This window comes from Notothenia coriiceps, unplaced genomic scaffold (assembly GCF_000735185.1).
Source record: "Notothenia coriiceps isolate Sejong01 unplaced genomic scaffold, NC01 NC01_scaffold00037246, whole genome shotgun sequence".
NCBI classification, from domain to species: Eukaryota; Metazoa; Chordata; class Actinopteri; order Perciformes; family Nototheniidae; genus Notothenia; species Notothenia coriiceps.
In genome coordinates this window covers 16,207,056-16,224,542 of record NW_011369947.1, presented here as the reverse complement: position 1 = coordinate 16,224,542, position 17,487 = coordinate 16,207,056, and the positions used below count along the sequence as shown (strand labels likewise).

The following is a 17,487-nucleotide window of genomic DNA, read 5'->3' as shown; positions in this document are numbered from 1 at the left end:
TGTCACATTACTTCGTCTCTGAGTGTGTGTGCTCACCATCATTGTAAAGTGTTCTGTGGTTGAATAGGGAAGTTGCATTGGACACCACAGCTCTAGGAAAGAAGCTGTTCCTCACTCTGTCAGTGGGTTCTTATTATCCTCACACTTCACCTCTTTCTACACTTGTCTGTGTTTTAAGACACAATGTATTTCTTTGTCTTCCTGCAGGGTTCGTCAGCACCTGTGGCAACAGCAGCGAGTAGAGTGACCCAGCTTCAGCCCGACCGGCTTTACCTGTACATGGAGACCCCCAGCTGGGCAGGTCAGTCTCTCAGAAACCCCCTTTAAACCCTCATGTCCGTGTGTTGTGCTCTGTAGGTCCTGTCTGTGTTTGAAGTTTCTCCCACTCCTACTTTAGGTTTGTTTTGTTCGGACTAGTGGAAAAGCTACCCCGGTTGTATTGATCCAAACTTCACTGAAACCAAGCTTAACATGTTGAATTTTCTATCAGGATCTGAGAAATATCCGCAGAACAATCCAATCAAAGTTATATGTTTGGGAATTCCTGTTTCTTGAAACTTATTCGACAACTATTTAAAGCCATATCTAGATATACAATCCATCTAGACCTGCAACTGCATGGCCTTGCCTGCTTTCTCCATCATTTCACTTTAAAACCTAGTTTGGTCATTGTTTTGGACATCAAGGCCATTGGAAACTTTGTTTTTAGTTAGGTTTAGCGCTAGGTTCAGGGGTTAGGGTTTGAAAATGACTTAAATCGTAAAACGGATCTAATCTAATGCCCTTATCACCAGGATAAGAGTGTCTGTTCCTTTCAAAACAACACAACTCATATTGCTTTATTCTGATTATAAACCACATTAGTAGTAGTAGTAGTAGTAGTAGTAGTAGAAGTAGTAGTAGTAGTAGTAGTAGTAGTAGTAGTAGTAGTAGTAGTAGTAGTATTAGTATTATTATTATTATTAGTAGTAGTAGTAGTAGTAGTAGTAGTAGTAGTAGTAGTAGTAGTAGTAGTAGTAGTAGTAGTAGTAGTAGTAGTAAGGCTTGGTCAGGGTTAGGCATACATTACACTTATTAAGAGTCAGGGACATTCATAGTTCGTTGTATAATGTTTTGATAACAAAATAAACCCACGTTTGATTTCTAGTAAACTAAAGAGTTTACTTGTTCTGATCTCCAGTGACTTCTCGCTACACTGGAGTGATGTTGAGGTGTACTTCAGGGTGTGTCAGTACACCATCACTTTTGTTGGCAATGTAAGGTACAAACAGCAGTTATGTTGTGTGTTGCACACCTTAAACATTCTTTAAAGTATATTTTCACTCCTTTGAGGACTCTTCCATCCACCAACCCAACGCTCTGCTTCTTCAGCCTTTGCTCTTGACATCCAAAGGTCATCATTCACTCGAGGGCTAGAGGCTTTTGTCAGTTAAACATAACAATAAGTTGTTTATGGGCATATAAACAACTGATGCTGTGGTTCTTCTTAGTAGGGCATTCTATTTTGTCCTTTTCTAGATGTTTTCAATTCCATGTCCACTCCCACACATTTGGAAGTGAGACAGTTTGGCTGTTTGAGTGCTCCTGTTCTCACCTGGCTCTGCACGAGAAGCCAAGCGCTCACGAGTCTTAGGAAACGGCTTCACGCCCTCTCGCTGCGGATGCACCCTCACTGTAATAAATCCTGTATGTATGCACGCCTTACTCTCCCCCTATTCGGCCATATTCTGCTAATGTGTGCTGGTTAAGTAGCGGAAGACTAGAGAAAGACTCTTATCCATATGCCTGAGAGCCCAGGAGCCGGTCTGATCTCTCCCCAGATAGAGTCCTCTGCTTCCCCGCCCATCCTCCGTGGAGCCATATAGCAGGTGGCAGTGAGGATCAATGGGCCCCCGCCATTACCTCCTCTCCACTTCACATCTCCAGCCCCATCTCCTGGGGGGGGGGGGCCCACGGGGCAAGCGCCGCATCTAGCTACCGCACACCGGGAGAAATAGGGACGTTTTCCATTAGTCTAATTGCTCAGTTATAGTTCTATATTATTGCCGTGATCACCACTGTGGCTTGGTAATGATGGACCTCCCGTGCCCCCACGTATAGCTGGTGGGTGTTATGTTTCCCCCGTCACCACCCATTGAAACTACACTTGCAGCGGGGGTGTAGGAGGAGAGAACTTAATGCTGGGAAGAAAACCGAATAATAAACAACCCAAAAAGAGAAATGGCTCTTCAAATGTGTTGATGTAAGAGTTTAATCAAATAGCCTCAGCTATTTACATTCTCAACAGGTGCAGCATTCGGCTGATTTATGGAATAAACACTGGAGTTCTAGTGCTTGTTCATTTGCCTCCGCTAAAAAGTGGCAATATGGGGATAATTTGCAATAATTTGCTGCTGCTGTGGCCACTGGTTAAGAATTTTTATATAATCATGATATAATAAGAAAAATGAAAATGAGTTTTTCCCGCAGTTCAGGCCCTGTCAAACACAACTCACGGACTCGCTAAATGATAATTGTATTCCTCAAGCACAGTATTACATTTTACCCTCTTACTTGTACGGCAAATGGGGGAGTATTGTTTTCATTGTAAGGCGATACGACCCGGTATTATTCCCACATCTGAGAGGTACAGTAGAAGGTCCCCCCCGCCTCATCAGCGATTACATAAGAAGTCTTCCATCAGTCAGCTGATGAGGTGACGAGTATAATGCATTAATTTACCCTCAAAGACTCTGCCTTTCTTCTCTGTTTATAATATCCTATTTGCATAACCGAGTGTTGGAGACATTGGGAAAGCTTTAGTCCGAGCTTCTAATCGGTGCTGAATTTTTCACAGCTGACCTGTAGCTCTCCCCACAGGTCAGCACATAAACGCTGCTTCCTGTTTAGGATCTCCTCCTACTATTGTTGCTGATTATCTATCTTTTTCCTGAGAAGGAGAAATATCCTTGGCAGTAATTCCTTTGTTCTCTTTTTTTTAATACAGGTATAGGTATTGATCTTAACCTTTGCTGCAGGGGAGTATGTTCACTTAAAAGGAACACTGATGTAGCAGAGCTTATTAAACAAATAGGCCAGAGAACAAGGCCACGATATATGAAACGCTCTGCTAACAAGGTGTGTAATCTATTTTAATCAGATCATATTTTATGAAACAAGGAGAAGGTTGAACTTAAGTAAGAGAGAAAGATGGAGATACTGTGGGGGTTGGGGGGGTTGTATTTTGAAATTGGATGTGACGGCCAGGGAACATGACTTGATTTTACATGCATGGCTTTATAATGAAGCCACGCCAAATGGTCAGTTATAGTTAATTTTAGGGGGGAGCTGGAGCCTTGCTGTAATGGGAGGTTAATTCAGGGCCCATAACGCCTTGACAAGCTGCGGAGCGGAGCAGGAATATGGATAAGGATGTGCGTTAGAGGCTCCGGGGCTGAAGCAAAGGTCTGTATTTGTCTGCAAATTGCCGGGTTGCCTGAGGGTACAACAGGGTCAACAGCGGCGGAGTGTAAACAGACATAAATACAATCCAGGAACACACTCAGTCACACAGAGAGACTCGCTAACTCCCTCAAAGTGTCGCGCAGCAGTGACTTCATGTTGTCATCGCAATTCAGGCCATGATCCTTTTTATATATCTTTACACTGGCGAGTGTTTTCAATCACGTTTTTTCTCGAGCCATAAATTGTTTCAGATCCTGTGACACTAGACTCGGTTATGAATATATGAATATATATATACACTACGAAAACCTTAGGAAGCTCCACTAGTCAGACAAGGTAATGGATAGAGATATTATATGCTGCTCTTGTAAGCACCACTTGTTAGCCCTGGATTTTAATAATCATAAGAAAACATTTAGCACAGAATGTCTGCCCACAGCGCGGAAAAATACTTTCAATTTCAGTTTCAACTTGACAAACAGTTCCAATTCGTCCTGGAAAAAATCTGTTGTGAATGATTACAAAGAGATATTATACATTGCTCAGTTAAGCACCACTGTAAGAATATCTAGATAATATTTAACACTTAATGCGAGTTTCAAAGTGAAATTGACAGCATTATATAGTGTCTGTTCATCCTTAAAATAAACCCTATACTGTTATGGTAAATAGTGCAGGTATTAATAGATATCAGAACAGATGGAGATATAATATTCACTGCTCTTTGAAGCACCACTTGTTTGAAAAGCTTTCTGTGGACAAGGCCAGGGAAATTCACCAGATATCAGTCACAGCGTTACAAGAAAGCGTTTAACACCACAACGTTTAATGATTAAAGGTTGTATTTAGTCCCCTTTTTGTTGTGTTCTGGTAAATTGTGATATCTACATTATTTAAGGCTTTTAAACCCCTCCGCACCAGCTCGGGGGGGTGATGAGGGGAAAGGGGGGGAGGAGGAGCAGAGGGAGGAAGAGGAGGGGTGCCTGCGTCTTTAAAAGCGAGATGGAGTGAGGGAGTGGGGCGGACGGGTGGCTGGCAGGATTGTGCTGACGGCAGGGCTTTGGTTCAGAGCATGCCCATTAGAGGGAGCCATAAATCCTGGGCTCTCTGGGCCGGGCTGTGTCAGCAGTCCACTGAATGAATTGATTTTAAACGCCACTGAAAAAAAGAGAAAGTGCAACGAGAGAGAGAAGGAGAGAGAGTGACTATTTAATTCACCCTCCGCCAGAGGCCTACACCCCGTTCCACCCCGCTTCTCAATTCAGGACCGTCGTTGAAAAAGAAAAAGGGGGAGGAGAGAAGTCTAGAAACACTGAAACTGTCACCAGCAACAAGCCCAGGGCTATGCGCCCCCCCCCGTGTTTGATTTAAACAGGAGGGAAACACACAAACCAAATACATAATCTCAAATTCCATACAGCATTTGTTCTCTTCCACCCCTCTAATTTCCCCCCCTACTTTTATATCTCTGCACGCGAAATGAGATATATCGTAAAAAGAGGAATAACAAAAAAAGGCGCAGTTGCATTTGAATTTCAAATGTGTTGGATTTTGAAATTGATGTATGTGTTTATTCATTTACGAGCAGCATCCATGTCTGCATGCATTTATATATTATCAGCAGCAATGAAACAATGCATAGGAAGCTTGTAGCCCGTCTCTCTCCCCTGCATGCCCCCGCATCTTTGTTTCCTCCTCGAGCCGCCGCCACTGCCATATTATGTTTGGCATCGCAAAAAATATGTCTGCAAACAGACACACGATAAATTGTGCATGAGGACCGGTTGCAGGCGGTCATACTCTTTTCATGTAAACACATTTAGTATCTGTACTAGCTTTGTGTTTGTTACACTTGTTTAGACCCTGGCTTTGACACTGCTCTGTATGAACCTGTTGGAGTGTCTGCAGACTTGATGATGGAGTGTGAGTTGTCTTGTCTTTGTATAGCTTTGAACAGTGATGTGTTCAAAAGGCTGCAAGGCCGGGCTAAGTACACCTAACTTGTGTTAAACCTGCAATGCATCTAACTTATAGGGAAAGGGAAGTACATGTTAAAGGGGCCTCATTATGCTTTTGAGTTTTTCTCCCAATCACTGAAACGCCTCCATTGTAGACCATTGTTTGATTCCTTAACATATTAGTAGTATTTTTCCCAGGAATAGTTCCGATAATTCTTGGGATTTTGCGTTCACACCAAACAGATCTGGAACTAGAACCTAGTTCATGCGAACCTGTTCACCCCTTTTCAGTCCCTGCTAGAGAGGTTGTACTTTCCTGGGGAAGAAAATGTTCCAATTTCCATTGGCTGGGCGAATTGCAAACCACGCCCCGTAAAACTCCGAAAAGGTTTGTGAAGCCGCCATTCTATTTGCTCACATTAGCATTATTAGCATTAGCCCCGCGCACCAACGGAGAGAGACTAACTTATGGCAACACAAAAGAAAACATGGGAGCGGTGGAGTGATGAGGAGGTGTCGGCGCTTCTCGGCGATTTACTCGGGGGAGAGAGACGGGCTACAAGCTTCCTATGCATCGTTTCATTGCTGCTGATAATATATAAATGCATGCAGACATGGACTCGGCTGGGAGTCCCAGCAGCTTCTACTGAAGCCAGTCCCCAACTCCGGGGACTTTGGGCGGCAGTATGCGCTGTCGCTTTCACACCGGAGTACTTTTCCCCATACTTTTCCCTTTTAGTTCAGGGGGAGTCCCAGCAGTTTCTACTGAAGCCAGTCCCAAACTCTGGGGACTTCCGGCCGGGGACTTCGGGTGGCAGTATACGCCATGAAGTTGTTTGCGGCTTGCCAGTAAACCCAAAGCAGAAGAAGAAGAAGTGACGTCAGCGGCTTCATTTGCGTAATCTTCCCTCAGGGACTTATTCCGGTGTGAACGCGATCTGCTCTTTAGTTCCATGAGGGAACTAAATGCTGGGAATTAAGTACGGCAAAGTACTTGGTGTGAAAGTGGCTATTGTATGGTTTGCTAAGGGGCGGGACTTCTCTAGGAGATTGACTTATCACACCAAAGCCAGCCAGCTAACCAATCAGAGGGGACTGGGCTCTGGTTTCAGACAGAGGGTGAAAAGAGGTGCTGCAGCACAGGAAGTACGAGACAAATAAAGAGCTTTTTGAATAGCATGTTAAGATGTCACAGTAGAGGCACTAAATACAAATATGAACCTGAACATTTGCATAATAGGGCCCCTTATGCTACAGTGAATGCTAAATCAAAATCACACAGTACTCACATTTCAAATCAAAACCTCAAAACACCTATGTCCTCCTGAATCAAGACATAAACTATGTTGATACACCCCTGTAATTAATTAGTACTGCAGTATTTATTACACTGATGTTCTGCCAGACTGCTTTTAAGGTAGGGACACATTTTACTACGTTTTATACCCTGACGTAATGTCCACCAACTCCTGAAAAGAAATATCTGGCCTGCAGCTACATGTTTCGCTTCCTGTCTGTCATTAGGCACTGGGCAGGTAAAAACATTGCTAAAAAGGCAAAAAAATATGCAAACCCATTTTCTTTGGGTTCATCCCTGGGACTAATTTCAATCATTAGCAATGCAAGATTATAGATTAGCAGAGCTTTAAATGCTGTAACTCTTAGATTGTAGTGACAGTTAGCCTGGAATCACTCATTTGGAAAACAACAAAATCTGCAACAAAATCTGTTTTCCAATATGAAATGATATGAAGAGGAGGGGAGGGGTGTTGGTGGGCTGAGAGAGAGTGGGGGGGCAGCGTCCTCTCCGGCTCATTACGCTGTTTAAAGAGCCGGCGCCTCCGAATCACCTGCCCAGCTCCACGCTTCAAACAAGCTCAGCCACCAGGGATCATACATCAACTTCTCCATCAGTCCCCCGGCTTCACTTTCTCTCGCCACACGCCTCCCAACACATGGCTCGCACATACAACACATACAGCCAGGGTGGAAAAAAAACGGATGGCAGTCGCCGGTTGAATACTGATGTCACGCCTGCTACAGAAAGAATAACAAATTAGTCACAAACCAGCCTTATGTTGTTATGGATGTAATCATGAATTTAATTGAACGCTTCCAGTGGACTTGCAGCATCCGAGGCCCACTTGTTTTATTGGGCCTCGACATTCTTACTGCATGTCTCTTCCTCATGTAAAAAAGTACACTTTCTCATGCCTAATTACCCACAGGCTAAAGCATTAAGAGGACTCGCTGCATATTACTATAAAGATTGCGAAGATATTTCAATTTGAAAAATGGCAAAGCACACAGGACTAAGGGCTTGATTACAAGGAGAGGGGCACACAGCCTCTACATCTTCCTCCCTCATTTCAATTATGGCTGACTGGAGGCACGGTGCTGCCATCGTTCTCAAATAAAACTAAAATATGATAAAGCTGAAGTATCAGGCCCAGGACCGCTGCACGCCTCGAGCCATGTGAGCCGCAGATACTCGGCACGTAATTACAACATTTGCCAATATTTTTTTGACGGGAGGTTCAATGTAGATATGAGTGAAAAGGGGAGGGGGGGAGGCATGAAGAGCCTTCATGACACATGATGAAAAGCACATTTTATTTTGACTTCCCTATGGATAACATAAGACATGCCTGCAATACGGCTGCCACGGCTCTCCCCTATGTGAAAGCGTTGGATAGCGGTGTTATTTTTAAGTTGTGAGATCATTACTCATGTGTAAGATGCATGAGCTAAGATAGAGGATCCGCTGTCATAACAGAGGACGGCGAGCACTGGGAACGCCAAAAAGAGCGTGTCGTTGCCAGTTATATGTTCCGTGAAAAAAAAGCATTCCTGTGTTTGAAATAAAACCCTGTAGAATGGCATCTCAACAACACAGCCAGCTGAAAGGAAAGAGGACAGAGGAATTTGCTTCTAAGCATATTCCTTTATTCAACTCATGTTTGCCCTTTTAAACGCTGCCCTACGCGACCCCCTACAGCTGGAGGGGATGTGTGATGTGGCCGGTTTCTCACCGTGACGCCCCAACAAGGTGGATCTCCTCTGGTTCCCGGGTCCCTCGGTGGCCTCCGCTCCCCGGACGGCCACGCTCCGGCCTCCGCCACGTCAGTGTTAATAACAGTCTCGTGTGTTCAGTGCAACGCGGGGTCAACGCATCCAAAGACCCCGGACTTTCTGAAGGAAGCCCGGGCAGCGGCGTGTCTCCCATCAAACTGGGAGCATGACAATGAATTTGAATCGACAAGGAGATTCACAATAAATGTAATCCATCGTAGCACTTAATAAAAATGTTCACTGTTAATTGCTTTGAGAATAGTCCAGGTTCAAGCACCGTGTCAAGATGGAGGATGAACAATTTAGCAATTAAATTGAGCAAAAACACATATGTTTATAAAATGTGTGTTTAGGGACCTGACATGTTATTCTCAAAGAGTGATTATCTCGTTATAAGTCCTCTCACATGGCTTTGAGGAGCTCCAAATGAATTGCACCAAGGTGGCAGTTAAAAATAAGTATTAGTTAGATTCAGCATTTTCTTCTTCTTCTTTTATTTTGAGGAAATATAGATTCAAATTAAAGAGAGAACATCTTTGAAGACTTTATAATTTCACCTTCAAAGAAAGAGATTGATGCTCATTTCTGAAGTATATCCAACATTGTTGAATATTATTCCTTATTTTATGGATTGAAGAACATAATATACCATTCTTCAGCTTTGATCCTGCTTCTTAAAAGTGAAAAAAAACAACCATAACCTTTCTGCTCTTCCTCTGGCATGGTTAACTGGAGTCTTTAGAGCCCTTCAGATGAAGATTCTCAGGCTCCTTGTAGTAGTTTTTGTACGTCTTTTTTTATTTCCTGGACAGTTGAAGTAGCACCAGCACCTGCTTTTCAAAGTGAAAGAGGAAATGTTTTGCAGAGGGAAGAGCCTCTGCAGCAAAATCAAGAACAATTCCGCCCCCTTCACTCGCCACAGTGTGGGGGATTCAATCAAAAGCGTGCCCTGTGACCTGTGCTCCGAGAAACAAACAGCCAGCAGAGTCTCCAAAGACCAAAGCCATCAGAGGGGGGCGGCTTGTGTGCAGCTAAATCGTGGCACCTTTCTGAAAGCTTCCATCATAGGAAAATTGTTAGTTGTCGCAGTGGAGAGTGACTAGCATGGCGGTACATTGATACATTGATGCAGTGAATGCCTCGGACAGTGCAGTAAAAGTGCTGAGGTTGAAATTAAGCTGTTATCTCTGGCATGTATCACTAGGGAGGCAAGAAGCAGTGGTGCAAAGGCAGCAGCCTGTTTGCTTTACTGTTATTGCCTCTGCACGTCCTTCCTCGTCTGACTCTCCCCCTGTCCCGACATTTTAAACGCTACTCCAAGTTTGTTCATCTTTGATGTTTTGGAAACGGTCAGTACTATTTCAAAAAACATCAATCACCTCTTAATTTTAAATCATTTCATTATTATGCTTTTTAGACTTTACCACTTCCTGTAGTATGATATATGTTTCTGTGCATGTAAATGGTCTTTTGTTGTAGTCCTTTGTTTACTGTTGTAGTCCTTTGTTTACTGCACTACACTTGCGCTTATATTGGCTAGCTCTCCAACACATTCTACACGATAGGCAAAGGGCCGGGACTTCTCTAAGCGGTTGGCCAATCACAACAGAGCCTTCCAGCTAACCAATCATAGCAGACTTGGCTCTGGTTTCAGACAAAAGGTGAAAAGAGACAGTTTGTGAAAAATAAAGCACTGTTCACATGTCAAAGTAGCGGCACAAAAGACAATTATGAAACCTTGACATTAGCATCATTTGGCCCCTTTAATATAGACATAAACATAAAACCTCTCCACCTTAACACCTTAACTGACGAAAATCAGTGTGATTACCAGAAACACACAAGAACATTCGGTGGACTGATGCAGTCTGCCTGTTACACTGTGAGAAAACCTCATTATTTTCTTTTTTTTCACCAAAAAGAGGAATTCATTGGCATCTTAGAAAATGGGTCAGAGTTGTTTCAAAAATGAAAAAAAGTTAGTTTTGGTGAAATGTGTAGTTTAACTATGTATTGTTTTCTACTGGAAAATTCAGCTCATTAGTGTTTTGTCCACATTTCTGTCCTTGTATTACGAGGAACTTGCAGCAGGAAACAAAACAACTTGCATTGGGGTCATTAAATCGTGTTAACCAAAGTTTCCCTTTTGTGTGTATATGTTGGGTAAACTGTAGAATCTGTAAATGATGGAGAGAAGACTACTTACCATAACATCCCATAATAGTTTCAAGCGGAGAGAAAGGCCTTTATCGCTAATACCCTGTTTAATGTTTCATGCAGACTCTTTTCTCTACCCATTGTCTTGATATTATCAGTACGTTTCTGCAGTTCCAAATCCATCTCTGCAATAAATCCCATCCTACTTATCACAATATCACTTTAATTTAATATTTTGTTCCAATCACATCCACTTTTTTAACAATAAGCTGTCTTTTCAGGCACCATAGTTTAACTTTTTAAACAATAACACTGGGCTCTGGTTTCAGACAGAGGGTGAAAAGAAGTGCTGCAGCACAGGCAGTACGAGAAGGCAGCATACACATATGAACTTGAACATGAGCAAAATATATCCTCTTTAATTTGATATCTTGGTTCTATTGGTGACTTTCTTCAATGTGAACATTTATAGCAATTACTTTACAACAATTAGCAGAAAGAGGGGACTGTTATGTCAGTGCTAGCAGAGCCAAAAGCCCTTCCAACAGTGACGTCAAAAAAAAGACTTTTCTCTAAAGAAGGCGCTAACTTTCACACGACTACCACTTCAGTGGCATGAGTTAGAGGATAATGGAATCATTTGTATACCATATCATTGAGGTAGACAAATGTATCACAATTAATTTGACAATGATGTATTCATGTTCAAAATGCTGCACATTGCACCTTTTAAAAAAAAACTTTCAATGCATATTATCATAGATTAGACAGTGAGTAATACCCCCAAGGCACAACAATTGTGGTTGATGTGACAATGCAAGATAGAAATCAACAAATTGGACTTTAAGAGACGAAGCCCAGATACCGTCATTCGAAGTGTGGATCTCTTTGTTTTCTCGACACGTGAAGGGCATTATGTTTTCCGGATCCCTGAGATAAGTTTGCTCGTTAAAAGTTCAGTACGTCATATTTGTCTTCCTCCAGTGCAGTGAGTGAGGGGAACATAGGTGGAGGTGCTGGTTCTGTCACGCCACGTTGACACCCCCATGAGTAATCTGGTGCATGATAAACAGAGGGTCGAGGTGTCACAGGAACACCTCAGCCACTGGCACAAGGGTAATTACTCTTCCTGTGTGGGTGCAACTCAACATTTTTGAACCTTTTCTTTCTCCAATCATACTTGATGGATTGAGTGGAAGAGGGCGATCATCTGGTTCTTAGCAGGCTCACTGAGCGTGGTAGGCCTCTGTTGATTAATGATATCTGCTGCAAGTCACCAAAAGCGGAAATTAAGTATTTCTGTTTAAATGTAACATTTGTCTCCTTTGCTGGTGTTGAGAAAGGCATTTGTCAAAATCCCCGGGCTTTGGAGAAAGGTGGATTTCCTCTGGGAGCATGCTGGGAATTACTCCCTACTTTCACATTGATGGCATTCAGTGTTTCTATTTTACTCCTTGAATCTACTTTTCACCCTTTAACCTTTGAGACGTATTTTGAATATGGGATCGTTACTAAGCTATGTGACAGTTTAAGCTGATTTTTCCAGAAAGGCAAGGAATGACCTTGGCTGTATGAAAGGAAGTGATTTCTGATGACATATCTGTCTGTGGTGGGGCACATGGGAGGGGTTCTGGTGGTTTCACTGGTTGAGTTGGGTTACCGTTTGTCCTGATGGCAAGCCCTGCCGTGCTGGAACAGAACAGAGCCGGCTCCTGAGTAGACTAATGGTTACAGGGCCTGGCTATCGTCCAGTGCTGCCCCAGCCTGCCTCTCCCGTCGCTGGGATATCATTACCTCCAATGTGTTACATCAGACTCGCTTGGTCAGGCTCAGAAACAGTCAATACTCCACAATTTAGAAAATCAGCCAAGTTTGCAGAAACAAAGAGGCAATATTGGAAATAAAGACGGATATATAATCTGACGCCAGGCATTTTTTCATGGTGGGTGAGTTATTTGTTGTCCGGAAGGTGGGGACGTGGCAGGGCTAGAGGGGATGGAGGGAGGGAGCCAGGGATCTGTCAAGGGTTAGAGGAGGTGGTCAAACGGTCTGAATAAACGCGCAAATCACAGCGCCCAACCACTGACCCTCCCCATCTCATACAAGCAGCCTCTACTTTTTCCATCAATGGAAATCTAATTGCTTGAAAAGCGATCAATGGAAACTAAATTGGTTTTGTGTGGAAGCGCGCATGGAATAAGCTCTGAGCTGTTTTAATGTGTGTTGGTTTTGCATCTTAAATCACGGTAATATTTGGAGTGGGCTCCCAGCTCTCTGGAGGGGGTAAACTTTGGTAGTGTTGAGACACCGGGGGGAGGGAGGCACTCAATCAAGCTCCTAATAAAAATCACGGCCTTAATTGTTTCTCCAAACTCATAAATCGTCCGACTTAATGGGTTAATATTAAGACTTATACGAGGACGGCGGGGCGCTTGTTTCAGAGCCGCCGCTAGCTCCTCGTTGTGGAGCTGCAACCACTGATAACCCTCTAGTGATCTGATATGACTAATCCCCTCTAATCCTTAATACACTCCTTAACATGCTCCTAAGTGACAGCAGTCGATATGGGTGCACTTCTCTGCCTTATCGCTGATCTCTTTGTCTTTGTACACTCTCTGCAATGAAATTCGCTCTTCCACTCATCCTTTTGACCGGCACATCTGCATCCGTGTCACACACTGCAGCTCTGAGCGCTTCTTGATAAGCAAAAAAGGGTGGATCAGAGTTTTGAAATACTTAGTTGTGGGGTTACCAAAGGGCTCCCATGAAAAGTGGTAAGGGGAACGGTTAGAGAGCCAGGACTTCTTTCTACCGCAGTATCCGAAACTGCTGCTTTCCCCCCCACTTGTCATTCCCGGCGGACAGCTAGATGGACTGCACAGGAGGTGGGGATGTGGCTGGTGCCCGCCAATCGTGTATAGCCTTACCCAGGAAAGAACAGTCCCAGCAGAGTAATTTATTGACAGCATTGAGATGTTTTTCTGGCCAGGTGCTTCTCTCAGCCATCCCTCAGGTGCTTATCTATCAGTTATCAGTGCAGACAGAGCACAGACCCAGGTTGTATTTCTGTCTGCTATTGTAATTACATTGTAATTGATCCGAGGGTGTGTGCTTGGGCAGTGCCCGTGCAGTAACTTTGCAAAGGGCTTTCTTTTCTCTTGTTATCTGGAGAAGTGCTACAATATCGTTGTAGGCAAACCTTGTGGAGTTTCTTTTTTTCTTTTTACAACGTGCTGTGACCGAAAACTTCCCATAAAAGAAAAAAGTGATTACATAGCATACACTTAAAATACAAGATTACACTTTTATTGAGGTCATAAAATGGACATGCAAACAAACAAATGTTGCTATATGCACATCGTTTTAAAAAAACCTCCGAGATGCGTACATGTCAATATGCGTTTTATTGGAATGGATGTAGATCCTGCGAATCAGTATGTTCGCCGTCACTCTCCAAACAACAAACAGCGGCGTTTGTGTATCATTCCAATCACGCATATTAACCAGCCCTCGCCTGCCCATCAATCTTTCCGCGCCGCCATTTTGTAAACTGATGCCGAAATGATGTTATAAATGATTTTTGAAAATATCCCCATGCCGCCCTGCATCAGCAGTCTGAAGGCCTATCAGATGTTCTCCGCACACATCTGTGAGCCGTACTCACCTCCGGGAAATTAGCAATCAACCTTTTAGCAGCCAACACCTGTATAAGGAAGACAACATTTCCCCCATCCAGCCGCTCGTAATGTCAGGTCACACACTCTGCACGCTGTTGTGTTGAAAACGTTATTGTTATGTTGATAGTAATTTCACATACCTAATCAGTGTCGTGGCACGTCATTTGCATACGGGCTCCTTGTGTGTAATAACAACAGCCTTGGAGCGGTGCACGTGAAAGCGCCCGTTGCTCCATGCGGTTGCAGCTCTCCAAGCTCTTGTGCAGTCTAATGTAAGTATGCACGCTCTCCCTCATGATCCCTCATTTATCATTTTGACACTGGCTACTTTTTTGAAGTGGAGAAAAAATGTTGCAGTCAGCTCTTCCTTTGGTCTCGGAAAAGATGTGTGCGAATGAGTGCGTGTGCACGCGCTTTCCAACTGCTTGTGGAAGATATAGGAGAAGAATGTGTGTGTGCATGAGTGTGTGCCTGGTATGGTATTGTGTGTTTGCGTACATGCATCAGTATGATTAAGGAGCAGGGGAACATGGCACTGGCTATTTACTGCAGTGTGCATATGTTGTTGTGTTGCATCGCCGTTTCTCCAAGGCTTGTTATTCTCATTCTGATGCCCCATCTATCCTGCTTTATGTAAGACAAATGATATCCTATTTTAAGAAGCGTGTTGAACTGATGCACACAAAAAAATTGTTTCTGATTTGATATAATACAATAACACACACATTTTAGCCAGCTAATGCTACCCTCCATTGTCGTTTAAACTCCATTCAGTCCAATTTTGAAAAAGAAACAGTGATTTGCTGAAATACTGACATTTCCCCGAGTTCGAACTAATTTCCCTGTTAACTTGCATCAATACATAGCTGTACAGGTATCCATATTGATCGCCATGGAGTCGATTGCTGACATTATGATCCTTCTTGCTGGTGGAGAACCTCTGATAAACAGTCTGATCCATCTAGCTGCACAGAGGGATAATGTTACTTGGCTTTTCTGTTGCGTGTGCATGTGATTGTATGTGTGTGTTGGGAGTGTGTCATGGCAGATTACAAATGAGTTTGTTTGTGTTCTGGCCACAGAAACCTTTTATGCCCCGGGCTGTGTGTGTTGTGTTGGTGGGTCTTGGTGAATGTGATAGAGACTAAGTGTGTGTGTGTGTGTGTGTGTGTGTGTTTGTGTGTGTGTGTGTGAGCCCAAATAGCTTTATATGAGTGGGATGGTTATGAGTTTGCCTTTTGAGTGTTTTGCCTGTTGTTACCACCCTAAGCCATATAGTTTCCTGTCCACTCCATTTCGATCCTCGTGCTCGCGCTCAGGTCAAGCAGGTGACCTATTGGTAAAAGTGCCTTGTGTGCCAATAAATGCCTAGCGTATTAATCACATAGGAGCCCTCACTCTGTGAAGAGGTCAATGCTTTAAAGGGCACCCAGAGAGCTGGCTAAGACTGAAATACAGTCTGGGCATCTTTCCGGTTGAATGTACCAAAAGTTTTATTAGTTCCCCCAATGAGGTCAGTTTGCCCTGCATAAATGAAATCTGTCGATATCCCATTATAGGCTTTTGGAAGTTGATTGTGAGGCATCTGTCAGATGCATATTTCATTCTAAATTTAGTTAGCTGGCTGTAAGTAATGCATACATTACCACCGGCTTATTTCCCAGTGTACACGGCTGCAGAACATCTGTTTTTCTATTAAGTGAAAGATGAAATATTAATCCGAAAGCAGATCTGGTGCGAGTCAATCACTGCCAGGCCGCAGTGACAGCTGCTGTGAAAGTAACACCAACATGTCAGGTGTCTGCCTCGATACATCTGATCACGACGTCAACACACACTGTAGCTCAGAGCCATAACATGAATGGGTTCACCCGGATCAAATGGACTGTTTTATTAACTGGGTCGATGTAAGCCGGTAATTGGACAGCGGTTACAGTAAGAGAAATGTGGTGTCGGTTTGGTAGACATTCACCTCAGTGATACAGTTTAGTTTTAGCTGTGAGTACACACAGGAAAGCATCGGGCCATGATACATTGGTATTGAAAGAATATACTTTGTATAACATGGTTGGGTTAGCAATGAGAGAAACACTGATGGCCATGTTTTAAAAAAAAGCAAACATAGTAATGTGCATAAGTTTAAAGTCATTGCCATGTACAATGGCCTTTTATCACGTTCAGAAATATTTCTATTACCCGGACAGAAATGACTTTTTTTGACAGATGTTCCATTTAAGAATGAAATAAAATAGAAAATAAATAAAATAAAATATCATACAATTTCACTTCTAAATATACAAGCTTTAGAATGAATTAAAATAGTATATACACATAAGAAATTGAAAGAAAATGCCCAATAAAAGGTCAAACTAAAAGAATAAAATATAGTTCCAGCATATGGACATGCCTGATAAGGGAGGAGTTAAACAGTATCATGGCCACAGGTGGAAATTACTTCCTGTTTGCAGGCCACAAGCAGGAAGTACTTCCTGTGGTGCTCTGTGTAGCATCTTGGTAGAATGTGTCTTTTACTGAAGCTGCTCTTGTGCCTGACCCGCTGGAGTCATGGAGTTGGTGGGAGGCATTGCAGAATGTGATCCATAGCCTGGAGAGCATCCACCTCTCTGATGGCACCTTCAGAGAGTCCAGTTCCCCCCCTCAACATCACTGTCCTTCGTTATAATGCACACATTCAATATAATGTACACTCTACATTTTCCTTCTTTCCTTACTCCCTGTTTTTATGATAAATCATCCGAAAAAAGGTTAGAAATAAGACTTTTGCAAAAGAGGAATTATAATGAACTGCATGTGATGTAATGTTGAAGAGGCCCATGGCTCCTTTTTGGGTTCCCTTTCTTTGTAGTGGGTTATTTAGGTATGTTTTGCGTGTAAATGGTCATCAAAGAGGGTGTTTCTCTCGAAATCGACCCCCTCCCTTCCTGAAACCCCTCTATTGGATTCCTTTGTTTGCTCCCTTAAAATAATGACATCACTATGTTACACTCGCGCTTCTAAGGACTAGCACTTGTACATGACAGGCTAAGAGCCGGGACATTTCCATAATCTCAGGGATGCCCACACCTTTGCAGCTTGGGAGCTACTTTTAAAATGACCAAGCCCAAAAGATCTACCTACAGGGCCGCCCCTGCCCAATCTGTGTCGCGAGTGCGAGGGGG

The 17,487-nt window shown here is 43.2% G+C and overlaps 1 protein-coding gene across 9 annotated transcripts in view; it reads left to right on the top strand.

Moving 5' to 3' along the window:
• The first annotated feature begins 213 nt into the window (after positions 1–213).
• The window catches only part of rbfox3a (RNA binding fox-1 homolog 3a), a 265,880-nt gene continuing 248,606 nt past the window's right edge, over positions 214–17,487 (top strand). For all 9 annotated transcript variants that reach the window (XM_010794991.1, XM_010794995.1, XM_010794992.1 and 6 more), the window contains exon 1: positions 214–301. In XM_010794991.1, coding sequence (XP_010793293.1) covers positions 280–301 — 22 coding nt within the window. In that variant the 5' untranslated portion in view covers positions 214–279. The remainder of the gene's footprint in view (positions 302–17,487) is intronic.